This window comes from Heterocephalus glaber, unplaced genomic scaffold, assembly GCF_053883595.1.
Source record: "Heterocephalus glaber isolate CG9 unplaced genomic scaffold, H.glaber_assembly_v1.0 deba00001481, whole genome shotgun sequence".
Classification (NCBI taxonomy): Eukaryota; Metazoa; Chordata; class Mammalia; order Rodentia; family Bathyergidae; genus Heterocephalus; species Heterocephalus glaber.
In genome coordinates this window covers 13,696,466-13,723,585 of record NW_028258317.1, presented here as the reverse complement: position 1 = coordinate 13,723,585, position 27,120 = coordinate 13,696,466, and the positions used below count along the sequence as shown (strand labels likewise).

Genomic DNA, 27,120 nt, shown 5'->3' with positions numbered 1-27,120 from the left:
TACAGGGGTGGCCATAGCAAATAGGGACCCAAAAAATGAATAAGGAAAGCAGATGTGTAGCCCACACCCAGACAGCCCCTTCCTCAAGAGACAAAAGACATGGGGAAGGACAAAGGGCAGTGCCAGAAGGCTGTGAGAGAATGGAATGGTCTCTGTTCCCCCCGTGAAGCACAGAAGCAGTGCCTACCTCACCCAGGTGGGCCTGAACACTGAACTCAGGAGCCGGGCTTGCTTTGCAGTTAAGGATGTGCTTTGTCAGAAGCCACATGAGTCACATGAGAGCCTACATTCTGTTCATGTTTCCTCAAGCCCACCCGTAGATGAGAGTCCCCTTGGCTTCAGGTTAACCCGTGCAGCAGAGAGGACTGGTGCTGCCGTCCTACATCTCCATATGGACTCACTGCAGAGCTGTTTTTATCCTAAGTCTTCTCCTGTGGTCACCCTGCGTGACATCACTCCCCTCATTAGGCAGCTCCGGGGGATTATCAAATGACTGCTGTCAGAACCGTGGCTCTTGCCCGCCTCTGAGCCAAAACAGAACTGTGACACTGAGCTAAGGTTCTGCATTGCGTTTTGAAACCATTTCTCTTCATTTTTGTTGGCAGGCTGGTTGTTATTATCTGTCCCTAATACCGTGCCCTTCTGATGTCAGGGAAGGAGTGGGGGGCTGAGTCTGTCCCAGTGTTGACAGGCTGTTCCTGGATGCCTGTCCTTTGATGTCAGCCACTGAAAGGTGGCAATGCCTCTGGGGAAGGAAGCAGGGAACATTTGCTGAGCACCAGCGGCCGTGTGAGTTGTTCTCAGTACGTTGTTGCACTAAGCGATCAAAACAATCCTATAGGGTAAATTCCATTGTTGTTCCCATTTCACAAGAGATCTGCTGGGTCCTAGGGCTGGGTTATCTGTCAAGGGGCCCAGATAATGCCAGGCTCAGTGGCCTTACATGCCAGAATATGGAGCTGGGTGGCTGAAGGAGAGCAGCCCTGCATGGCTTAACTTCAAAGGCTCCACATGAAATGGTAGCTGGAACTGTTGCCAAAGGGGCTGGGGGTGGCAAGCCCACTAAAGAATTGTGGTGGGCTTTGGGGCCTTTCTGAAGGAGTGGGTGGCTGTGGCCATGAGTGTGGATGACTAAGCAGAGGAGGGCAAGCAGGGAAGGGAGGAGACGGGAGTCTCCAGATCACCTGTAGTTTGCTTGCTGAGCTCCCAGGCAGGGCATTGCCATCAATTTACCCTTCTCTGATCTCTCAAGCACATAGTCTGGGCTTTACCTAAGGCTTCCTACCTACTGTGTGCCAAGCTCCATACTAGGCCCTGGTGAAAGAATCCTAAGGAAACAGCCTGATTCCTGTCCTCATGGAGGCAGTCTAGGCAAATATGAAATGACAAGAGTGAGTGTCATAACAGGAAAAGAATAGGGTGTGAGAGAAACTCTTGGGAAGGAGATGGGGAGGTGAGGGAAGAGATACAGAAGTGGGGCCTAAGGGAAGTGAGTAGGGATAAGCTAGAGAAAGCTCAGGGAGAAGGGTCCAGGATGGGGGCAGCACAGACAGTGGTGCTGCTCCGGGCTGAGCAAGAGGCAGGTCCTTCTGAGCTGTTTTGTTGCCGTGTGTAGCGGGCTTGATATCTGGTGACAGTAGAAACCTGTAGGAGGACACTAGCAGATGTGCCTCACTGACTCGAGTGTGACACAGGTAAGCTGCATCATTTGTGCATTCATTCATTTATTCATTCATTGAGTCAAAGTATATTATGGAACTCCTACTGTACACTAAGATACATCAGATCCAGTCTCTGTCCTGAGGAGTCCAAGAGGTGATAAGTAGGACACACCAGAACCACGTACATTTCAGTATTAAAAGTGTCCCCACAGAGTGCTGAGCAGAGTTCATGGGAACCTGACAGACTTGGCATGTGGCCCTGGGTTGTAGCTCAGGGACCACTGAGAGTCAGATGTAAGCACTTGGAATTTTCAGTGCCCAGGCCTCCTCTCCATTGCAATACTAGCTGGCCTTTAAGGACCTGTCCAGTGAGGCAGGACCCAACAAGAGAATGGGACAGGAAGACCTTCAGAGGGACACCCCCAGGCCACCCATCCCCAAGGGCAGTTGGCTAGCCCTGGCTCTTTTGGCTCTCAGAAGCAGTCCTAGCCAGACAGACCAGCCCTAAACCCTGGTTACTTTCATCCCCTTTGGCAGCTGTCCTCCACTCATTCTACAACTGTTAGGTTGCGGCTCATCCAGGAGCAGTTCCACAGCACCCAAGTCCTGGGCTGCAGCCAGTTTCTCCCACCTGCCCCAGGACTCGGGAACACACCTTGCAGCCATCTGCCCAGCGCCAACCCAAGCTGTCGGCAGCTGGAGGAGCTGGGGATATGTTCTGTTATCACCCTGCATCCCGAGTGGAATTACAAATGGAATGAACCCTGCCAAGGCAGAGAAAGGAAGCAGAACTCAGTGTTCTTTTTCAGAGTTCAAAAATAGTCCTTTTTGAGTTTTGAGGAAGATCTAGACTTTAAAAAAAAATCAAGTTCTCCAGTGCTAAATTCAGCCTTGCCAATATCTACAAAGAAAGAAGCAGCAGGCAATGTGGATATGTTGTTTTCTTCCACTGCTCATTCTTAGTGCATGGAGCACACGGAAACAAGTGAGGGAGACAGTTACAATTTTGTGCCTAGGGCTGGCCGAAGGTGATGCTAGCCTCAGATACCCCAGGCACTGTGCTCAAAAATGGCAGTTGACCTCAGCCACTCTTTCCCTCCCTTTCTCTCTTCCTTTCTTCTTCTCTTCCTTCCTTCTTTCCTTCCTCCCTCCCTCCCAACCTTTCTTCCTTACTTTTGAGAGCCTTAATTTCCTCTCAGTTACCAAATGGTTTTATTCCTTCTTAGGACTGCTATTGATATATATTACCTCTAAAAATATATTTAATTGGTCCTTAGTTCCCAAGTTGAGAGAACATGTTAGAACTATAGAATTGCTAATGACCTATAGATGGAATACTAACTTAAAAGCCAGGAGGGTCCTTTCTTAAAGGTTTTATAAATTATATCCCTGGAAAATGGGGGTTCAGAACACTTGCCTTAAATGTTTATTGTAAAAAATCAAACCGGATAAAGACATGAGAAATAGTTGTGTGGCTTGATATATTTTAAGCAAGACCAGCAGCCATATGAGGTTATATCTTTCACATGATTCCTGGCAACCTTTCCAAATTCTGTTTCTAAACCTGAAAATCCAGCAACCCAGAACCACCATGAGCTGCTGTATGGGAGCTGGGGTTGCCAACTCCAGAAAGTGATTTGATGATCTGACTCACCTGCCGCTGACTCAGGCCTCAGTTCCGGCTGCCCACGTCCATGCAGCCTAAATTAAAACTTTGAGAGCTCGAAAAACTGCAGATGCCTCTTTCCCTACCAGTCCTCTGTAGTGATGAACAGGCAAGGCTAATTTTAGCAAAGACTCTTGGGATGTGAGAAGCAGCAGGGACGTTGAGATCATCTCATCTTGTGGTTCTCAGTTCCCATGGAGTATCAAAATCATCCAAGGAAATTAAGAAACATCTCTCCAGAGACTTGGACAGGTTAGTCAAGGGCAGAGCAAGCTTCCTGGGTGATTTGCATGGGTGGCTCCGATTGAGAGCCACTGGTCTTATCCTGCCCCCGGTAGGATCAAGGAAGCTGAAGCCCGAAGGGAGGAGAGGACATGCCCAAGGTCACACTGGGACATCGTGAGGACTAGAACTTGGGTCTCCAGACTCTTCATGAGAGCTCTTGTATTGTTTCTCTAACTGGTAACCGTACCTAATTAAATGGCTTAGAGACTTAAAAAAATCATCACCAAATAATTAATAACCAAATATATAAATTTATTCTGGAAGAGATGGAAGAGAGAGAAATAATATTCTTCCCTGACCTCTAGAAGCCCACAGCCCAGCAGTGGAAGTATGCATGTATCTAGATATTGCTAACACCGGGTACTCTGTGCTGTAATACGAACACCAGGTTATGCGAGAAATGAAGAGGGGCCAGGAGGAATCCAGAAAGGCTCACTGGTGAAGGAAGGGTTACTACAAGTCTTGAAGGAGGGGGAGCTAGAGTAATTAAATAAAATGCAGGATGTCTAGTTGAATTTGAATTTTAGATAAATAATAATTTTTTTTTGGTACTGGGGATCGAACTCGGGTCCTTGTGCTTGCGCAGCAGGCAGCGAAACCACTGAGCTAAATCCCCAGCCCAAACAATAATTTTTTAATACAAGTATATCCTAACTATTGAATGGGGCATACTTGTACCAATATTTTTAGTTGTCTATCTGAAATTCCAATTTCACTGGGTATGAAGAATCCCCCACAGAAGGGACAGCATTGGCATCGGTAGGGGAATCTGAGCATTGGTGGTTTGTGTAGCCAGAGCAGGAGGAATGTGGGTGAGAGACAAGTCTATGGAGGCAAGGCCAGCCCAGGGAGGGTGGGAGAAGCCAGGCTCTAAGGTTTGAACCTGGCCATCATAAGCCACCATCCCCCGCATCAGGGCAGCTACAACAGGCTCATGGTTCCTGAACCTACATCCCTCTGCAGTGTGTTTTCCAAACACAACCAGAGCTCAGACCACCTCACTCCCTGCTCGAATCTTCAGTGACCTCCCTAGAAAAAGATATCCAAACACCTATTTCATCCCAGGAGACTCCTTAGGATCTGCCCTTGCCCATGTGATAAAATCTACTCTGCAGGGTGGTTGTGCAGAGTAAGGAAGGTAGTGTGGGGCAATGGTTCTCAGCCTCAGCTAGCCACTGAAACTGCTGAGGAGCTTTAGAAAATGCATATGCCTAGGCCTCAACTCCAGAGACTTTAGGTTAATTGGTCCAGAGCAGGCTTGCATGTGAGGACTTTCAAAAGATGCACAAGTGTTTCAGTGTGCAACCAAGTTGAGAATCGCTGATGTAAAGCTTCTTTCCTTGCCGAGCACGTATTCTAGGACTAGGGGATGTTGTGACCACCACTGTCATTATTACTACCACATACCCACATCTTGTCTTGTGATATGACCACCCTCCAACCTCCAACCTCACCCGCCCGCCTACCTCACTTCTCTTGACTAGTCACCCTTCTCTCCAAAGACAGTCCTTCTTCTTCTTCTTTCTACACTGTCCCAGCCAGAACACACTGAACTTTCCCTTTCAACACTACTGTACCCTGTGTTTCTGTTTTTAATGGTGTGGGGATTTGCTCAGCACCCCTCTCCCCCCAGCAGACTATCATGATCAAAGACCTTGTCTTTCTCCTTCTCCTCTGGCCCCCTTCCTCCCACACCCAGGCACACACTGGGAACATTCAGTAAATGAATGGATGAAAGCATGGCTGACCATGGGATGATGAAGCTATATTGGCATTTCTAGAAAGCTTTTCTTAGCTTCTCTGTGCTGATTGTTGGGAGGAAAAAGGTAGGAAGAGACGCAAGCTAGGACACCAGTTATTCCAAAGCTGTGATAATATGGGTACTCGTTGACTCTGGTGGTTTCCTGATAACCCCAGTGTAAGTTAAAATATCATAAGTCCAAATCCATTTTATACTCTAGGCTTCCAAATACCATAGCTCAGGAACACAATACACTGTAGAGTATCTTTTATCTTCCTCAGAATTGTGGGGTTGACTGGGAGCTGTGGCTCCCTACCACTGTCCAGCATCTCAAAAGATTATTTTACTGAATACAGCTAGCCTGGGAAAAGATCCAAATCCAAAGTATCGTTGATACTGAATGCATATCACTTTGACCTCATCATAAAGTCAAAAGTCATAAGTGGAACCATTGTAAGTCAGGAGGCATCTGTGCATCCAAGAAATGATAGGGCCTCAACCAGGACAGAGGTGATATCATGAGAGGTGGGGGAATGTGAGAGACGTAAGGAGGCTGAATGGCTTGGGGGAGAGGGTGCCCAGGGGGAAGGGGGGCCATAGCATGGAGCCCCTGCTGGAAAAGATTTCTTCTGTTGGGCTATGTTGGGTGGAACATGCCAGTGGGACCTCAGGGGAACCTAGGAACATGAGGTCAGCACAGAGAGAAGTCCAGAATGGATGCAGATCTGAGAGTAAAAACAATCTCACGTTTGAAAGTATTCATGTAAGTGCTTCTTGCCATTTCTGTGAGCAAAGTTCTTGAGATGTGGGAGGTGGGTCCCCAGAAGACATCTTTGAGAGAACAGAGTCATTGGCCTTCTTTTTCCCCCTTCAGCTATTCTGGGCATGCACACGCTCATGAGCAACCAGCAGTACTACCAGGCCCTGGGTAGCAGCTCCATCGTGAACAAGGAGGGACTCAACAGTGAGTACCAGGCCCTGACTTCCTGGCGTCCTCACCCTTGCCAGGCCCCACAGCCGGCTTACAGAGGGCACCTTGGAAGAGAGGCTCATTCTCCTGTCTTGTTTCTTCTGCTTGCTGATGCACTGGCTCATTACAGGAGTTCTAAAAATGTATGTAATCAAATATGTCCATCTTTCCCTTTGAGTCTTCTGGGATTTTGTATTTTGTTTCTCTTCTTCATCCCAGTAGCACAATTCTTCTGTATTTTCTTCTAAAAGTTTTAGAGGTTTACTTCATATATTCACTTCTTAATCCACCTGGAGTTCATGTTTGTGTGTGCTGTGGGATGAGAGAAAATTCCATTTTTTAAATGGACAGACAGTTGTCCCCACACCATTCTTTGCAAATTTAGCCTTTTACCGCTGGGCTAGATTGCCTCCTTTAGCGTCAGTTTCTGCTTTCCTCTCCTGTTCCACTGTTCCACGACTCCCTTTATCCGTTCCTGGGCCAATACCACTTTCTTTATGCCACTTCATTGTTCCAAGCTGCTGTTTGGGCCCCAAAGAGAAACAAGGGTGTCAGAAGAGTAACTGTCCTTCCCCGCTCCCCCAGGGCTTCACCTTGTTCTCACAAGAGCCCATTGAAGTAGTGAGCACAGGTGGAACGACTGTCTCCACCTTATAGGTGAGAGCTTGAGGTTCAGAGAGCTTAAGAAATTCAGGAAGTTTAAGTATGCAGGAAGCCAAAGGCAGCCGCCAAAGAGGGCCAAACCTTCTGGCTTCCTTGGAGGGCTTCCTCTGATGTACGGCACCTGGGTAACCCCTGCAACATGCAGCCTTGCCATGGACCCAAACCCTGCCTACACTTCCTTTCAAAATATCCTTGTATTTTGCTAATCACCCCAGGTGTGATTAAACCTACACAATACAAGCCTGTGCCTGACGAGGAACCAAATTCAACAGATGTAGAGGAAACTCTGGACCGGATAAAGAAAAATGACCCAGATCTTGAAGAAGTTAACCTCAATAATATCCGGGTAAAGTCCCTTTATTTCACTTCACCTGTGCGTATATGTGTGTGTGGTGGTGGTGGGGCATCTCCATGTCACCCAGATACCAATGGACCAGGCTGTGCAGAGCAACAAGGCCCTGTTTGTCCTCTAGATGTATCAGGAATAGTAGCAAACCTTTACGGGGGCGGGGGGTGCACGTGCTGAACAGTGTAAACAAGCACATCCCATAGTCCGGGTTTCTTTTGGAGGATGATTTCAGGCCCAGATGTTCAGCAGGGACCAACCCAGCTCTGATCTGGAAACCTGCCATGTTATTCAAAACACAAAGATTCTCTGAGATTAAACTGTGAGTCAGACCCATGCTGCAGCACGAGATCTCAAGGCTGAAGAGCCCAGTGCCCACCAGCTTGTGTGGTCACCATACCCTGGGAAGGCCCTGCCCCAAACCATCACTGCAGCTGCTGGGCCATGTTCACATCAACCTCATTTTACAGCTATAGAAGGGAGCTGTTGGTCCAGATGTCCCAAGAAATACCCAAGCTGTCTGCCCACATCTCTGTGACGTTTCCCTGTGTGAACAGCCAGGCAGAGGAGGGACTGGTAGTTGGGCAGCCCCCCTCCAAACCCAGACAGGCTGCAGGAGGAATTCTGGGTCAGGAGCAGCTGCCTATCCACCTGCTCAGCCCAAGGCCATGGGATTAGTTCTAAGAGGGTGGAGGGGAGCAAGACAAGAAGCCAGCCCCTAGCTGCTCTCCTCTTTCCCTTCTTCTCCATTTCCCTTTCAGTGGCTGCCAGTACTGAGGCACAATCAGATTGGAACCCTGCGCCCCAGTGTTTTCCTCCACCTGGCTCTCCTGCTCTACTCCCTTGGGAGCTTAAGTGACGCTCTGAAATGAGAGCTTGGCAAAAACACAGCCAGGTCCTCTCTCTGTGCCTCAGTTGTCTGCTGTGCACCGTAGGGAAACACTGGCACAATTCAGAATTGTGCATTCTGGCAATGAACTGCATTCTGAGCCCTTGGCCAGTTCCTGTCTGTACCGTGAGACAGGTGGATCAGATCAGTGGTTTTCACTTGAGGAGAGGAAAGCACATGTACCAATGCCCAGGCCCACCTCCAGAGACTGGCTGTGTTGTCTGGGGCAGGCCTGAGCCTCAGCGTGGTACACGAATTCACCAGGACCTGCTGATGTGTGGCCAGAGAAGAACCTTGGCCTTGATCATTCTTTGTGTCTACTGCAACTCCTCTCCTGTTTTCTAGAAACAGGTATATATAGAGAAAGAGAGTTCTCCAGAGTCACACAGCGATACAGACACTTTGCTAGTGGCTGAGGTGGAGGCCAGGCCCCAGCCCCACCTCTACCCCTAATCCTGAGCCCTTTGCATAACACTCTTCCTATCTCCATGCCTTGATTTGTCCCTCTCCATTGCCCTCCACATGTACAGAAAAGAGTTGTGGGTCCTATCTAAAACTTTCAGGTGTTATTTTCTGTCTGTGTACTAGAGAGTTCTCCCCAAATCTTAGCCATCAGGATCAAAGCACGTTCAGCCTTTTGGCCAGAGACTTGCTAGGACTCAGAGGAGCCAGGCTCCCCGCTGCCCCTGGCAAGTGCTGCTGGTCATCCTGCTCCTTTCTTTTTGCAGAATATCCCCATCCCCACCCTTAAGGAATATGCAGAAGCCCTGAAAGAAAACTCCTATGTGAAAAAATTCAGCATCGTTGGGACACGGAGCAATGACCCTGTGGCGTTTGTATGTAATCACTGTTCTGCTGTGTGGACGGTGAGGGGCCTAGACACAGGCAGGTTGGGCATATGGCCTCAGGGCCAGTTGTTTACCCCTTTGAAGAGCCCTGTGTGGTGTGGTGACAGGACCAGACTAGGAGCCAGGAAGGGATATGAATGGACAGCCATCACCCAGCACTACCTATCATCAACCAGCTAATCCTCACAGCCACCCTGCTCCCAGAGGGGCGGGTCTCCCCAATCTGCATGAAGAACTAGAGTTCACTTGCTTGGTCCAAAGTCACACAGCAAGAGAAAGGCTGACCTGGCACTCAAATGAAATCATGTGACCCTACGGCCAGATCACTCTGTACTCAGTAACTCATCTTTGGAAAAGGCTCCTGGACCTCAGTTTGTCCATCTATAAAACCATTGTCTTCATCAATGGAGTCCAATAACCAATTTTATTTTTTTAACTCATGTCTTGACCAATACTGATGATAAAATTAAATTGTACTTATTACATTAATTCTTCTTTAAAAAAAAACATTCAAAGCACATTTATTGACAGTCTCTGGGCCCAGCAGGCTCTGAGAACCCAACTGTGACCAAACAGTCTCAGCTCCCAAGCTCATGAACACACTGGTCCTCTTGGCCATATGGACACCTATGAAAACAGCACAGTGAATTGCTATAACACTAGGAACAGATAGAAAGTACAGGAATTAGCTTACCAGGGATGGTGATTAACCATTTAGAAGCAAACAGAAAATTTTTTTCTCATTTTTAAAATAGGTAGGACAATTTTCTTCAATATTTTTGAAGTGACAGAATTTTCTTCAATATTTTTGGAATGATAGAAATAGCTTACAATCTCCCATTGCTGCCAGCGGAGAACCTCTGGATCAATGACCCTGACTTCAGTGGATCCTGAGTTTGCTAATGGTGACACAGCTGGCAAAGCCACATGACCCATATACTACTAGGTGATAGATCAGAAAATAGGCACATCTATGCTGGCACTCAGCTCAATGCCACAAATGTTTTTGGATGTGGACTCTGTGCTAAGACTGACAGATGGTGTCAGCCCATTCATACCTGCATACACAGTGCCAAATACTGAAATGTTTCTGGGATGGTTACAAAACCCACTTCCAGGGCTCTGTAAATGCCCCCACCTTATGCCCTCCTCTGTGATCCACCTTGGGAGGAGTTAGCATGTGGCAAGAAAGGACCTCTAGGACTTGCTCAAACTGCCAGCATTTGCAGCCCCGACACCTGGCATACCTGCCTTACTGGTTGTTAGCTACTTGGATGGTGAGGCCAGGCCAGGCCAGACCTTTCCTGGGGTCCAGGCAGTACTGTGGAGCCACAGAAAGGACACAGACAGGGCCCCTCAGCACCTCCTCAGAAGGCAGACCTGGTCATAGGGCAAGCTGACACACCCCAAGGGTGATAACTTCAGCACAGAAGGCTTCCAGGCAGCTGGGGCTCTCCTAGGTTTCAGCACATGGGCAACACAATACGGCAGGCATGCTGGCTGGGGGTGTCACTCCAGACAACAGAGCCCACCTATCAATATCCTGGGCCACTCAGCTGCTGGTGTCTTCTTTCCCTGTGACACATCATTTCCACCAACTGTTAATTACCTCATTTCCGTCAGAGGCTCTGATTGTCATCTATACCCTCTGGCTGAATCCCTCTGAAACGTGCTGAGGGCCACCTGAGCTCTCTTCCAGCTGGGCCCTGGTCATTTGCCGAGTGAGGTGGTTTCCCAGCACCTCTTCTGCTCTCTGGTGCTCAGAAGAAGAAAACAGTAACTCTGCGGTATTTCAACAGGACAGTAGAAGAGATGAGCCCAGCACACATGGGAGAGTTAAGACTCTGCTGGTCACTCAGTGAGCACTGCCTGAGGATTGACTGTGTGCTGAGCACTGTGTGGGTCCTGTAGCAACATGGGATATTAAGGTTACTTTACAGCCCACCATGGAAAATAGCCTAATGGAAAGATACACAATCATAAAAGCGACTGTGGCCAGGTGTGGTGGCACATACCTGTAATCTCAGGTACTTTAGAAGCTGAGGCAGGATGATCACAAGTTCAAAGCCAGCCTGGGCAACTTGGAGAGACATTGTCTCAAAATAAAAAATAAAAAGAGTTGGGAATGTAGCTCAGTGGCAGAAGTCTTGGTTTTGATTCCCAGTGCCCAAAACAAAATAAAACTGAACCAAGGAATATGGGTTCCAGAGGCAGTTATAGATAAATTCTGTGAGGTTCAAGAGGCAGCCTCAGCTAGCTGGGGGTGTCATTAAAAGCTCTTGGAGAAGGGGACATAGAGAATGACATTGAAGGATGGGCAAGTTTTGAGAGTGAGCAGAAAAGGTGTTGCAGTTGGCAAGGATGGAGTGGGCGAAGGTAAAGCTGTGGGAAAGCACAGGTCATGCGCAGGAACTGCAAGCAGCCCCACTGACAGAGCACAGTGAAAGCTGATGCTGGGCAGGAGAGAGAAGGAAGTCCTAGGGTCCATGGATGCAGGTGAGACAGTATAGACTTCTTCAGAGGGGGTATTCAGGAACAAGGGCGGGTTGGAAGAGAGGAGAGACACAGAATCATGCTTGTGAAGGAAGTTCTGGAAATCACCTTGCCTCTTCCCATTGGCATTTATGGATCTCCCCAAGAGGTCTCACAGTCTTTCCCAGGGAGACTCACAGGCATCCCCACTTTTCTTCTGTGGTTAAGGCCCTTGCTGAAATGCTCAAGGTGAACAAGGTGTTGAAGACACTGAATGTGGAATCCAACTTCATTTCTGGAGCTGGGATCCTGCGCCTGGTGGAAGCCCTTCCACACAACACATCTCTGGTGGAACTGAAAATTGATAACCAGGTAAGATGGGCAGGGGTGTCCTCATGTCCTTTGCCATGTACTGTACACCACCCTGCACTTTCCCATGTACTGCGGGACAGAGCAGACAACGCTGATTATAGAAGCTCCAGAGCCCAGCCACAAGGGACCTCCGAGGTCATCCAGTCCACACGCTCCACCTTGCTGCCTTCCTTCTTTGTCCTTCCTACCACATGCTCTGCCAGCCTCTTGTTGTGTTCCCTAGTGATAGGGAGCTCACTCCTTATCAACGTCACTGCTTCACTCTCAAGCTCTGAGAATATCACCCTTAGACCACTATAAATCAGCTCCCTTTGTAAGTCCTATTTGTTGGTCCTACTTCTGCTTTCTGCTGCCCTCAAAACACTCCATAAGCCACTGGATTCTTCTTCCCTGAGCGAAATATCCCCATTTCCTTCAGTCACCTTCACTCAATGGGGCTTTAGAGTCTCCTTCCACTGAGGTTACTCTGGTCAAACTCTAGTTCATCTTTTTCTGTTACTGCCTCAAGTTACTGTTTCTCTGATTACTGTGGTTCAGTCATTTATCTGTAGGCAATTGTTTCAGTCCTCACTTTCTAAGAGGATGTTAATGACAATAGTGGTCTGTGACACTGTCTTGTATGTTACATAGTTGAGAGTCTACTGTGGGCCGGCTCTGTTCTGTGCATCTTGAAGCTGTCATCTTTGATCTTCACAACAGCACCGCAGGATGCAGTTATGATCAGTCTTCATATGCAGGAGAGACAGCCACCCATAGATGCTAAGGCAAACAACTTTCTCAGGGTCACAGAGTTAGCACTTAGGAAGCAGGATTTAAATCCAGGTTTCTGGAACTCCAAAACCCACACTCCTTCCATTATCACATGTTGCTTCCAAGATTAAAATACTTTCTTCTTACTGGATAGGAAACACAGGGAGTTTTCCCTACATGAAACTTTTGGGTGTATAGTTGTATAAATATATGAAAAAGATTGGAAGGAAATATTGTAAAATTATAAACAGTGGTCACACCTGAGTGAGATTATCAGTACTTTTAAATTTTTTTATTGTAATACATGACAGCTGGACAGAGAAGTGCATAAACTGTAAACATGTATCTTAACAAATCACAACAGGCATGTGAACCACATCCAGGTCAAGAACTAAAACCTCACCAGCCTCCAGAAGGCTTTGACTGCCTCCTGCCAGTTATAACCCTTCTGAAATTCTTCACAACTTGCCCCCACTGGCCCTGTCCTCCTCCCTGCCTGGAGAAAGCTCCTTTTCCTCGGGGTTCAGTGGAAGTCTTCTTTTCCTGATGGTGTTCTAGAGCAGCTGGAACCAGCTTGCAATGATTGATGTGCCCAAATCTCCAGCTTCACTGCACAGTGATGGCACATAGCATGTTTGTACCTTGAAATCACTCTGGTGGGTGGGAATATTTACACTGTGGAAACAGACAAACACTACATAGCAGGCTTTGGGGGAGGGGGTGAAGCCATGGACTACTGGCTTCTTCTATAGCCTTCAGCTCCTCCAAGCTTCTGCCCAGAGAGAGTTAGGTGCTCCCTCCTCTGTGTTCCCCTAACACCTTGGATTCCTGGTCCTCTGTCTGAGTTATCTTCATATCCCAGTGTCCAGCTCAGGACCTGACCCTGCAGGGCTGCTTTGTAAGCGAGGATGCCCTGAGTGGTTGTACATATTGTTCAATGCACAAAGAGGTGACAGAGGAAAATGCAGTGCACAGTTTATTTTCCAAGCTGTGTGCTTCAGTGTGGAGCTTTGCTCACCCTGAGAGGGCACATTTTCCTAGCTTATATTAAGAGGCTACGTGAGCCAGCAACATCTGAGTCGTATGAACTCGCTGCATTGAATGCCTTGCATCTCCTGCCTGCCAGTGGCTTGGCACGGCCTCACCATCCCCAGCCCCTCCCCGCCCTCCCCTTCTGCCCTTCCCCTGGTCATTGCTGACTCTGCTCTGCCAGAGACAGGAGTAGCAGAACAGATGGAACAAAGGTGTGCAGCAGGCATGGCAGGAGCCCTGGGTCAAGCCTGGGCTTGGAACTCATGTGACCCCAGGGTTTGGCCTTACAGGAGTCAGGGTCTACCCAGAGTCAGCTGAAACCTGACTCCCAGGGCAGAAGTTAGCCAAGGATGACATGAGGCCTCACCGTGGGTCATTGAGGTAGCAGCTGACAGTGAGCTCCCCACCTTGCCTTTGCTGCTCACAACAGAGCCAATGCTGATCTCTCCCTGGCTGAACACCCTGGTGCAAGAACATTCATTTCCCAGAGGCTGTTTCCCCACTTGTAAAATGAGGATAATAAGAATCTATTTCAAAGAAGATAATAGATGTACACTCTGAAGCTGGTGACTTTTAGAATTACTTTGCCGGTGATGGAGCAAGTGCCACGAGCCAGGAACTTTACTGAGTGCTGTATGTCCGTCATCTCATTTCATGTTCATCGAGATTCTGTAAGTGGGTAGATGAGGAAATGGTACCAAGGGGGCTATGTGACCTGCCCAAGACCACATGGTTAGTAAGCAACAGAGGCAGATTCAAACCCAGGTCTGTGGGACTCCAAGGTCTACACACAGTGTCTGTCTGCGTTTCTGGAATAATTGTTTTGTGTGGCCTGGCTTGGCTGTTCTTATCTGTCTATTTTGCCTGGTTGTGCTGGGCTGTGTGCATGTGAGTGAGCTTCCAGCTCTGCCCTTTAGGAATCTCACACTGTCTGGGTGGAAGGCCGATACAGAGAAGGACATTGTACCAGGTACTCCAGCAAGCCAGATGGCAAATGGTCCACAGTGCCCTCAGTCAGGAGCAGGGATCAAGGAGGGCTTCTAGGAGGAGGCAGAGTTGGTGATAAATCCTTAGGGTGAAAAGAATCTCAGAAAGTGAAATGGAAACCATGGTATCCCGGGTGTAGGGAACAAAGAGAAAGTGGGGAGAGCCATAGAGCCCACTTAAGCAAGACTCCTGGTACCCCCACAGGAAAGCCAGACAGGGTTGGGAGCACAAAGAGCTCTGAGTGGGTAGGTTGAGGGAAAGTGGGCTGTAGGCTGTACTCTGGGTCCCTAGTTGGCTGGGAGAGGATTGGAGTGGGGAGGAAATGCCGGGGTCTGGAAGACCAGTGGGGGGCTCTGGTCATCAGGGTGAGGGGGGCTCATGGGGAGTACTCCTGCTTCACTGCAGTCTTCATCAGACTGGAGCTGGACCTGGGGTGGATGGGGAGGGGGAGCAAGTGAGTCTCAGTGAGGGGCCCTGCTGACCCACCTCGGAAGAGGGCCACCATGCCTCTCTGTGTGTCCTAGGAGGCCTGGGCAGAGCTCCCTCCTTTTGGTGCCGCAGCCCTGGGCTGGGGTGAAGGGGGAGTGGGATGAAGAGGAGGTGGTGAGTGCCATTTGATTTATTCCTCATTTTTCGTTAGTCACTGAGGTCTTTGGAGGCCAGAGCTTTTGCCTCAATCCTTGCGCTTGTAACCTGTGGCAGGGAGACTCTGTCCTCCTTTCTCCTTATACGGCCAAAGAAAGGGACTTGGGGAGTTCTACCCAGGGTGACAGGGAGCCTGGCAGGCTGGCTTGGCCACAGGCTGGGATTTGGAATCTAGGACTCTGAGGCTGTTTATTTACTCTACCCGCCTCTTTATCTCTAAGCACTGTTCTGTTGCCCCTGAAGCTGCCCTGACACCCGGTGGGGATAGGAAGACTGAGGGGGCCCCTGTGTGGGGACTGGAGGGCACTGAGAAAATGTTTGGCCCAGCCCCCTTTTACAGGTGGGGAAACTGAGGACCAGAGAAAGGATGGGGCTAGGTTTGGACTTCAATCTTAGCTCCACTTACGGATGGAAAGAAGCCCTGTGGTCCTCAGGAGCAGACTCCAAAAGCCTGGCATTTGTAGGCCCCACCGATTCTATGCCATAACCAAAAAGGACTTCTCTGCCAGGTTCATTTGCCCTCCCAACTCCCAGTCCAGCTGCCCTGCTATAGACCTTGCTTCTCAAAGAAGGCCTGAAAACATGGCCCCCCTCCCCCACTGAGAAATGTGCAATGCCGGTGGGATGTTGTCCAGATTTCCCACTTTTCCTCCCACTATCTGTCAGTAGCTATGCTTTATGTTTTGAAGAGAAGCTAAAGGAAGTATATTACATTTTCTTATTTTTCCATATTGGATGATTTGTATCTGGCTTTTGTTCTAATCCCAACCTTGTCTATGAATGTATCTGCTATCGATAGCTGTGTAACAAATTATTCCAAAATTTAGTGATGGCCTCAGGGTCCTGTAAGACAAGAATAAAGATGTACCAATTCAAAGTTTCTGAGGACTAGGAATCTTGGGGTAGTTTGGCTGGCTAACTTCTCCCAGAGCAAGCCATCCAAAGCAGAGGAAGAAGAAAGCCTCCAATATGTTTATGACCAAGCCTTGGAAATCACACAATGGCTCTCCTTGTTAGAAGCATCACTAGGCACAACTCTTACTGAAATGAAGGGGAATCAGGCTCTACCTTTTGAAGGTAAGAGTATCAGAAAATTGTAGAGACATTTTAAAATCACCATAGTAAGAACCATCTGTTATTTTGTGTCACCACAGCTTGGCCAGAAAGCCCTTTCTAGCCACAGAGCTACCCAAGGACAGAACAAGTGTCTCCCAGGGTGAGGAGCTCCCCTGGGAATGTCTCAGCAGAGCACAATTCAGCAGCTTAGAGATGGGGGGCAGAGTTTAATACCAGCTAGCACTCAGGACTCGTGTTGGAAAAGATAATTCCTGGAGCTCTTTGCTGTTATATTTCCACATATTACCACTTATCCCTTCCCAGTTCATCACAAAGAAATGGCCAGAATTGGCTCAACGTACAAAGTGAGTTTCTTGATGTCTATGGCTCCTCTGTCCAGAATAGAGTCTCAGAACCACCAGGTCCAGATCATAGCTCAGAACCCCTGAAGCCCTGTGCACACCAGGCCAAGCTGCATGAAATGTCATACTGGGCAAGGCAGACGTTGTGGTGGCTGACCCTTCACTTAGGGCAGATCTGTGCTTTCTGAGTCTGGCCCATTCTGCATTCCAGCAGTGCTTTCCCAGCGAGTGACCTCAAGGACAAGCCAAGCTACCTTGTAGATAGGTTTTGGGGGATCTGCCAGTTCCTTCTTGGGGCCCCAGATAGTCCCTATACCCTCTGCCAGGCCCAGGCAGCTGGGGTCCAGGGCTGTGCTAAGTCCTCCACGGACAGGCCAGAGTTCTTCCCGGCATTCTCAAGAGCCTTGGCACATAGGCTGGTAGAATTTTACCCGAATCTCTCTGCCTGCTGTGGTCACCCAGTCTGAGTACAACTGAGCCCTGAGGAACACAGAATACCTGGAGATCTCCATCAGGGATTTCGGCTGCAAGTCATGCTTGTCCAGATGTCAGGCTGTCTCTGACCTTTCCATGTTGCTGTATACTCAGAACACTCTTAGTTGCTTCATGCAGTTCATTTCCATGAAGTTTGACCCAGGAAACACTGAATTCTATGTGCTCCCGGAAGCTTGCTATCTAGAGCAGCACCATGACGATGGAAATGTTCTCCATCTGTGCCAATCACTGTAGTAGCCACTAACCAGTGGGCATTGAGAACTTCCAATGTGGCTAATGCAACCAGGGGACTGAATTTTAGATTTTATTTTATTCATTTAGATTTAAAGAGCTGTATGTGGCTAGTAGCTACTGTACTGGACAGACAGGTCGGGTTAGAGATAGATATGGAGGCAGGAGACCCGAATAAGACAGAAGGACTATTCTGGGTATAGGGAGGGACATCTAATGTGCCCCTTGGGTGTGGCATGGGAAAGGATCACTTCCAGGGTCAGGATGAGGAAGGAGGAGTTTTGAAGGGGGAGTTTTGAAGCACTGAAGATATATCCACAGGGGTCAGGGGATGGCAAGGATACTCTACATGGAGGACAGAGGGTACAGGTGTGTTCAGGAAACCTTTGGCTGCACTAAGCTGTGTGGTAGACCACCGAAGATAAACAGGCCAGTGAGGAATGGAAGAGAAAGGAAGGCATTAAGCTGCAGGCCTGAGCAGGGTACCTCAGTCTGCTGGGCTATTGCGGGAACACACTAACATCATGTCATTTGGACACCAGGTTGGCCGTCAGAGGTGTTGGAGGTGGTTGTGTGTCTCTGTTTGCTTTCTATATCTGGTTTTTAAAATTACTTTTTAATTGTGAGGTCAGTGTAGTGTGCAGTTGTGAGGAATAATACAGAGATCCCTTGTGCTCACAACCAGGACAGAAGCACTGATGCGGTCAAGATACAAAGCAACCCCTCAGCACAGATCCCTCATGTTGCCTGTTTATAGCCAAACTCACTGGTCTCCTCCCATTCTCTGCATCACAGGCGACTGTTAACCTATTGTGCATGTTAATGTTGTTGTCATTTCAAGAATGTTATATGAATGAATTTAGTGTAATTCTCTGGAGATTTATCCAGGTTGTTGTACATATCAATAGTTTGTTTCAGCTGGGCACAGTGGCACATGCCTGTAATCTCAGCTACTTGGGAGACTGAGGCAGGAGGATCCTAAATTTGAGACCAACCTGGGCAACATCATGAGACTCCATCTCAAAAAGAAGTTTGTTCCTTTTAACTATCAAGTGCTATTCCGTGGAATGAACATACCATAGTTTGACCACTCACCTTACTGAAGTACATCCGGGTTGCTTCCAAGCTGCTATAAACATTTTATTCTCTGAGATAAAACCCCAAGAGCCCAACTGCTATATCATATGCCAGCTATAAATTTAGTTTTTAAAGAAACTGCCCAACTGTTGTCCCCAGTGACCATGCCCACCAGTAATATATAAGTGAACCAAGGTTTTTTTTCCTTGCTAACACCTGGTGTGGTCTGTTTTTTATTTTAGCCATTCTGATAGATATGTAATGATATCATATTGTGCTTTTGGTTTACATTTTGAAAATAATTAATGATGTTGAGCATCTTATCATGACTATTTGCCAAATGTATATTCTCTTCAGTGAAATGTTTGTTCAGATCTTTTCTCTACTTTTAATTGGATTTTTTTAACTGTTGGGAAAAATCAAAAAAATTTTATCAAATTCAGATACCACACAACTAATCCTTTTAAAAGATGTGATTCATGGGATTTTTATATAGTTGCAAAGTTGTGCAACTAGTTTCATCACTCAAAAAACAAAACAAAACAAAAAACTCCAGACCTACTAACTCTCATTCTCTACTCTTCCCCTCCCCTGGTCCCTGGCAACTACTAATCTCTCTTCTAGCTCTGTGGCTTTACTTATACTGGACATTTTCATAAAACTGAAATTACACAGTATGTGGTCCTTGTGTTTGGATTCTTTCATTTTGCATGAATGAAAAGTTCATTCATTCTGGTGCATGTCATTCATTTTTTATGACTGAATAATACTCCACTATATGAATCTGTTACCTTTTGTTCATCCATTCATCAGGTGGATATTTGGATTGTTTGCACTTTTAGCTATTATGAGCATTCATGTACAAGTTTTTGTGCGGACATATGTTTGCATTTCTTTCCCACATAGAGTGGTATTGCTGGGTCATACATCAACTCCATTTTTACCATTTGGGGAACTGCAAAACTATATTCCAGAGCTGCTGCACCATTTTATATTTCCACTAGCAGTGTATGAGTGCTCCACTTTCTTCACATTCTTTTTAGCATCTGTATTCTTTTTAGCATAATCATCTTTTTGTTAAATGAAATCTCATCTTCTTTAGAGAAATGTATATTCAAACCCTTTGCACAGTTTTAAGATTTTTATTGTTGAGTTCTAATAGTTCTGTATATAGTCCGGGTAGTAACCCTAGCCAGATGTATGATTTATAATTTTTCCCCATTTTGTTTGTTGTATTTTCACCTTCTTTATAGTACAAAAGTTTTAAATTTTGATGAAGTCCACTTCATCTATTTTTTCTTTTGTTATTTGTGGTTTAGCTGTCATGTTTAAAAAAAACCCTACTGCCCAGATCACAAAAATTTACATCTATGCTTTTCTTCTATGGATTTTATAGATTCAATTTTTACATTTAGGTCTTTGATACATGTTGAGTTAATTTTTATATATGGTGTGAGTTAAGGGTCTAAATTCATTTTTTCTATGTGTCTTGACACTACTTTTTGAAAAGACTATTCTTTCTCGCATCGGATTGTCTTGGTGTCCTTTTGGAAAAGCAGTCTTTATAGATGTGTGGGTGTATTTCTGGACTAATCTATATTTCTACCTCATGCCAGTACCACAAAGCTTTAATTACTGTAGTGTTGAAATCAAGAAGTGCCAGTTCTCCAACTTTGTTCTGCTTATTCACAACTGTGTTGGTTATTCTGGGTCCCTTGCATTTTTATGTGAATCTTAAGATCAGCTTGTCCATTTCTGCAAAAAAAGGAAGCTGAAATTTCGATCAGGATTGCACTGACTCCATGGATCAATTCAATCATATGCCATATTAACAGTATTAAATAGGGCTGGGGATTTAGCTCAGTGGTTCCACCACCTGCCTCGCAAGCGCAAGGTCCCGAGTTTGATCCCTGGTACCAAAAAAACCCCAAAAAACCAAACAAACAAAAAAATTAAATCTTCTGATCTTTAATATGAGATGTTTTTACTCCTTTCCTTTTTTTAAGGTTTTAATATCATTCAATGATGTTCTGTAGTTTTAAGTGTGTAGGTATTTGTTTATTTATTCATTTAGCAGTATTGGGGATTGAACTCAGGGCTTCTCCATCAGCTACATACCCACCCCTTTTGTATTTTTTATTTTGAGGCAGGGTCTTCCTAGGTTGTTCATGCTGGGCTTAAACTTGCAATTCTTTTGTTTCAGCCTCTAAGGGTGCTGGTATCACAGGCATGCACCACCTCCCCGGGCTCTTTACTTCTTTTGTTAAATTTATTCTTAAGTATTTTATTCTTGTAGACATTATTGTAAATGGAATTAATCATTCTTAGATTGCTTATTCCTACCATGTGAAAATACAACTGGTTTTTCTATATCGTTCTCATACCTTGCAATCTTGCTGAACACATTTGTTAGCACTAATTGTTCTTTTATAAGTATGTAGTCCTAAAGATTTTCTAGATACAATATTATATCATCTACAAATACTTCCTTTTTCCAGACTATATGGCTTTTTTCTTTTCTTGCTTGTCCTGGCTACCACTTCCAGAACAATGTTGAAGAAACCAAACATCCTATCATGTTCTTAATCTAAGGATGAAATCTTTCAGCCTTTTACTATGGAGTACAATACAGTGGACACTTGACTTACGAACTCCATCGGTTCCCAAGGGCTGGTTGTAACTAAGTCAATACAGCTGAGATCTGGATGTTTACCTGGGTATGCACTACTGATAACAAGAGGCAGATGTATCTTCCATTAACCTAATTAACCCAAGTTGTTTGTATGTCAGGCTGGTTGTAACTCGAGGGTTCAGTACTAGGTTTCTTTCTATGCCTTTTAAAACCTGTTTAGGATTATGTTTATTTTAAAATTATTTTATTATACATGGTAACAGAAAGTCCAAACAGTAAGATATAAAGTAAAATTCCAAATTCCATCACCGTCAATATACTTCCAAACTTTTTGTATGTATCATGTATGTATATGTAAAATACAAGTAACCTTAAAATATTGCTTGTTTTATAAACAAGATTTTTTCTCATTCAATATTCATCATCTTTCTATTCATATGACCAAGGATTTATACCATCATTTTACTGCCACCCATATTCTACTGTAAGATTGAATGATCATTTAATTCCCTCTGAATGTTTATTTCCCTTTCCCTCCAACTATTACAGACAAGACTGTGATGAACACCCTCATCAGGTCCTTGTCAATACTATGTATTGTTATGTCTTTCTGGGTTTTTGGGTTGACTGGTTGGTTTTCTTTGTCAGATAATCACTATAGGTATGGGAGCAGGGAACTAATACTATCTGAATGAGACTTTAGAAAGTTAACTCTAGCATTCCCAACTTGCTACGTAGTCTTGGGCAAATCCTGTTCCTTTTCTGGCCTTCAAATTCTTCAGTCTTGGATTGAAGAGATTTGTCTAAATTCTCAGTTTTCAAACAAGGCTGCATATTGGAATCACCTGGGGGATTTTTAAAAACACAGCTACCAGAGCACCCCCAGCCCTGTCCTGATTTAATTAGTAAGGGATATTTGACCCGGACAAGAGACTTCTAAAAATCTACTTGGGTCTAGATGATCTGCAGGTGGTCCTTGCTTAAACCTTCTTCCAAGGAGGAGCTGTATCCTGGCCACCTGCTCAGAGAGAGGCTGTTGCGGAGCAGATCTGGGCTTGAATTTCAGCTCTTTGTTCCTGGCTGTGTGATGCTTCTCTGCACTCCCATTCTCTTGCTCCTAGAGAAGTGTCTAAAATCCCCACCTAATACTCATGGCCTCTGGTTTAGATATGGTGTACATGGAATGTGTGGTGATTATTGTGATTTTTGTTTTTGTTTTTCTTTTGGTACTAAAGAGCCAGCCCCTGGGCAACAAAGTAGAAATGGAGATTGTGAGCATGCTGGAGAAAAACGCAACACTTCTCAAATTTGGCTACCACTTTACCCAGCAGGGGCCCCGACTGCGAGCATCCAATGCCATGATGAATAACAATGACCTTGGTGAGTGGACATCTGCTTTCTGCCCTGTCCTTCTGCCTGTCCCTCCCTCCACCTGCAATGGGTATGTCAGGGAAGATCCCTGACCGCTGTCTAAGAGAATCTTCTTCTTAAGTGAGCTCCTGATCCCATCTTCCTGGTTTCTGAGTTTATGCCTTGTCTCCTCCCCTAGACTGTGAGGCCCCAACTTCCGAAATAGGGCTAACTGGTCCTCAGCAGCACAAGCTGGGCCCAGAGAACACAACAGAGTGTCAGTCAGAGGAAATGAAATCTGGGAGGGCACAGCTCACCATGGGTCTTTTCTCTTCTGAGACACCTTCTCTGAGCTCCTACAGTCCTCTCCAGATCACATTATCTGGCTTTCACCCCAAGTTCCAATGCTACCAACCAATATTACTTTCAAAACCCTGAACCTAGGAAACTTCACACCGTTTCTAAGGCAAGTTGAAAATGGCAATTTCATAGTAAAATAAAAGCAGATTTTACTCATTTAATCTCAGTTAAAGGCACAATCAAATGTTTTTCTAAAAAGAAAAGAAAATGTCATATCTTTCTTGTTGAGAATGCATCACGCAGATACACAAGTCAACTAAATGAAAAGCAAAATCAATCATTCACTTCTAGATGCCAATTGTTCACAAGCTCTGCGCATAGTTATTTATTGTGTAAGTTCCTGATGGCTCTTAAAAGGAACTAGTATGGTATATAATCAAGGGAGTACAACTGAAAAGCCTACAGAAAAATAAGAAAAAAGTTATAAGCAATAGGCCTGTATTGTTCACATGATTGAACAGTATATTTAAGCCATAGTCTCCTAAAACCACACCAGGAACAAGACAAACCTAGTCACATTATTCTTATTATAGGAAAGAAGGAAGCATGACTTAAAAAAGAAAAGCTTCTTTCTTGGTTAAATTATGAAACAAGTATGTGTTTTAAAGGACAATGTTTTCAATGAGTTATTCCTTCAACTTCACACTTGCTCTATACACAGCTCTTTCTAGTTTTCAATCCTCAATAAATTGCAAAGAACCTAAGCCTGATTCGCAGTGCAACTGTGTTGCTCCCTGGTATCTGAGTTAATGTTAGTGCACGGGAGAATGGAGGTAAGTGTGTAGCGTACACACACAGGGCCAGGTACTCACGGGCCCAGTGTGCACAGAGAGCCACTGTGCTCACACTCACACTCATACACTCTTTAGATTGAGTTACTATACTGCATGAACATTTTGTCAAAGGGCTCTGTGGCACCGGGTGTTGAAAATGCAGGTTCTTGCTTTTAAACATATCAGAGCCCAGGGGCCAGAGGTCATTTTTTTCCCTAAAGCCTCAGGTCTAGAAAAGCTCACTGAAAAAAAAGTACCTGGTGTTTTGGTTTATCTGAAGTATCCTTATTTGAAATAAAATAAGAACAAACAGATAACTAAGAATCATAGTTACTATTGTCATATCACAGAGGTGATAGCTAAACAAAATCATTAAAGCAATCAAAATGCTGTAGATCCAGCACTTAAAAACTCAGAGTCTTAGTCTAAGAGCAATAATTTCACATTTTTTTTCTCCCAACTATAGATTAAATTTATGTGCCTCTTGGGGCCTGCCTATCTCTGGGATAATCCAGTTCTGTCTTTCCTGGAATGATGGTCTGAAAGTTTTTTTTTCTTTTCTGGGCACAAAGGATCCGGATGACTAGTGCTCAGGCCTGTTGCATGGGATATCAGAATCATCTAGGGGCTGGACAAAAGGGTCCTTGAGAATGTTCCCAATCCTAGAATCTGAGCTTCCAAAACTCAGGCCTGACTCCCATCACAAGGTCTCTCAAAGGCCACTTTGGAGCCTAGAATGCTAGAGTGGAAGGGACTTGGGGCTCAGTCTCCAAGTTCTTTCCTGAAAAACTGAACCCTGGGGTGGGCTGGAAGTGGCTGGAGGCCATGGCTCATCTAGGTCACACCAGTTGTTAGTTACAGCAAGAATTTTCTGAGTGATTTTGGTGTGCCCAGGGTTGTGCCAGGTGACAGAGAGGTAGCAGAAAGGCCAGTTCTCTGACTCAAGAAGCTTTACAACCTTGTAGGGGAAAAAGACTCAAAGGCATTCCTAAAAATTCAAGAATGCCTACACACTCTGTCCAAACAGTGAGGAAATGATTTATGAGGCCGAAGCCAGTTAGGCAAAGCACCCTGGTGGGTGGGGCTTTAGCCAGCCTTGAAGGGAAAAGATAGGTTGACTGAAGACCAAGAGGAGTGCCTACAGGGGCTCTAGGAAGTGAGAAGGTGTGCTCAGGGTACAAAGGTAAGGTGGCTGACCCAGTCTACCCAATGGCAGAGACAGGAAGATCAAAAGGGGCTGGAGGAATTATTAAAAGGAGTTCAACTTGGAAGGAAAACTAGTTCACAAAGCAGGAAGGGAAGAGCATTGGAGCAGAAGGAATAGCATGAGCAAATATGTGCCTATTGATAGAATATGGCTGGGTACCTATCGGGGAGGGTGAGCTTCAAACCCTTTAACACTAAGCTCAGAACCTTAGCAATGAAAGCAGGTGGAAAGTGGAAACCATGGCAGTTTCCTGGACAGGGATGCCAGGTGATAAAATGGACTTCAGGGTTAACCTAGGGACCTATGTGTAGCTGCTCCCTTGGGATTTCCCACCCAAGGAAGGAGAGCAGAATCTCCGTGATCACAGGTCACATTCACATGTTACTTGCAGAAGTACGGTTTCTAGATTTAAAAGCAGACTTGTGCCTTCCTGTTAATTTTCACAAGAGAAACACTTCTGATTCCCATAGTGGATTGGCTTCCTTCTGTAGAACTGTTTCTCCAACATAGTATCTCCCTCCTGCTCTGAGTGCTGTACAAAAGCAGACAGGATTGCCTGTTTTCCAACGAATCACGGTTATCATAAAAGCCTCCTGCCATCCTCCTCAGGACTGTCGTTGAAGCAGGGAGCACAGACCAGAAGGGGCAAGCCTCCCTCATGTCTTCACTTGGCCTGTCTCAGGGCTGGGTCAGGGCACATGGGTAGGGCCACTTCGGGGCTTGGGCTTTGCCTGCCTAGGACCCATCCTGACTGGTTCATCTTTGCTCCTTCCCTCCCTGTGTATTGAGCTCTCTGCAGACAGTGTCCCATGGGTGAGTGCAGGACACCATGCTGTGGGTGTCAGGCAGGAGCAGAGCTGTAGCTCCCATCTACATTTTTCCACACAGTGCCTCAGATGTCTGCTATCTGAACACTATAGCAAATACCGGGCAAGTGCTGACCTCTGGCCCTTTAAACTTGCCACCAGAGCCTTCTCTTAAAATGTGAATTGCAGCCTCCAAGTTAAGGAGTGGGGTGGGATGCAGAGGAGTGTGGAGAGAAAACAGCAGAGAACAGCCCTTCCCAGGAGAGTTGCTCTTTTACTGTATTCTCCTAAAAGACCTTTCTAACAGGCACCTTAAACAAAGAGTTCTTTAATTTTATTAGAAATTGAAATTTATACTTACATATATTTCTATAGTGATGTGATGATTTATGAATACAATGTGGAATAATTAAATCAAGTAATTGACATACCCATCACTTCAAATATTTACCATTTTTTGGTGGTAAGAAATTTCAGTTACTTTCTTAGCAATTTTGACTATAAAATGCATCATGCTATGCAATAGGTCTCAAAGAAAGTACCCAATTCCTGTTCCTGTTGTGTGAGGCCTGTGCCCCTTGACCTTCACCTCTCCACTCCTCCACCCTCCAGCCTGTCACACCATTCGACCTCTACGAGCTCCGTTGTTTTAGACTCAGGGTATATGTTGGAACATGTGGCTTTGGTCTTTCTGTGCCTAGCTTATGTGCTCTAGCTCCATCCCTGTTGTGGCAAATGGTGGAATTTCCATCTTTTTTAAGGCAAAATAGTATTGTGTATATATCCCACATCTTCTTTACCCACTCATCTGTCAATGGACATTTAAATTAATTCTATGTCTTAGCAATTGGGAATAGCACTACAATGAACATAGGAGTGCAGATATCTCTTTGACAAACCCAGTAAACACCCAGAAATGGGAAGGCTGGATCACTTTTTTCATATTTCCCCAAAACCATTTCAGGAAAGGGTGCTACTTTTCCCACAACCACTCAAGCCAGATCTCTGGGCTTCCTCTGGACACTGTCCCCACTCCTGCCAGCCAGGCACCTTGCCAACCCCAATGCCTGCCTCAGGGCAAGCCCATCACATTCACCTGGCCTCCCCCAATTTCCTCAGGGCCTGAGGTTCCTGCGGGGCAAGGGCCTTGCAGCAGGGCTCATCCCAAAGCTTGTCCTCCCACTCCCCTCTTAGAAGCCTTTCTGGGCTCCTACTACTCCTGGGCTCAACTCCTCCACATGGCTCCCACGTCCCTTAACAGTCACATGGCACTTCCTGAGTCAGGCACTGTTCTGAACACTTCCCATCTTACTAACTTACGTCATCCTCTCCACCACCGCATGCTATGATTATCCTCATTTTACAGTAAGAAAACAGGTCTGCAGAAGTAGGAAGTTGCCCACTGACTGTGGGCAGAACTGGGATATGAACTGACAGTATGACT

The 27,120-nt window shown here is 46.0% G+C and overlaps 1 protein-coding gene across 4 annotated transcripts in view; it reads left to right on the top strand.

Moving 5' to 3' along the window:
• The window catches only part of Tmod1 (tropomodulin 1), a 70,638-nt gene that overhangs the window by 39,924 nt on the left and 3,594 nt on the right, over nt 1–27,120 (top strand). For all 4 annotated transcript variants that reach the window (XM_004864968.4, XM_087183636.1, XM_087183635.1 and 1 more), the window contains 5 exons: nt 6,228–6,317; nt 7,202–7,332; nt 8,950–9,057; nt 11,770–11,913; nt 22,416–22,560. In XM_004864968.4, coding sequence (XP_004865025.1) covers nt 6,228–6,317; nt 7,202–7,332; nt 8,950–9,057; nt 11,770–11,913; nt 22,416–22,560 — 618 coding nt within the window. The remainder of the gene's footprint in view (nt 1–6,227; nt 6,318–7,201; nt 7,333–8,949; nt 9,058–11,769; nt 11,914–22,415; nt 22,561–27,120) is intronic.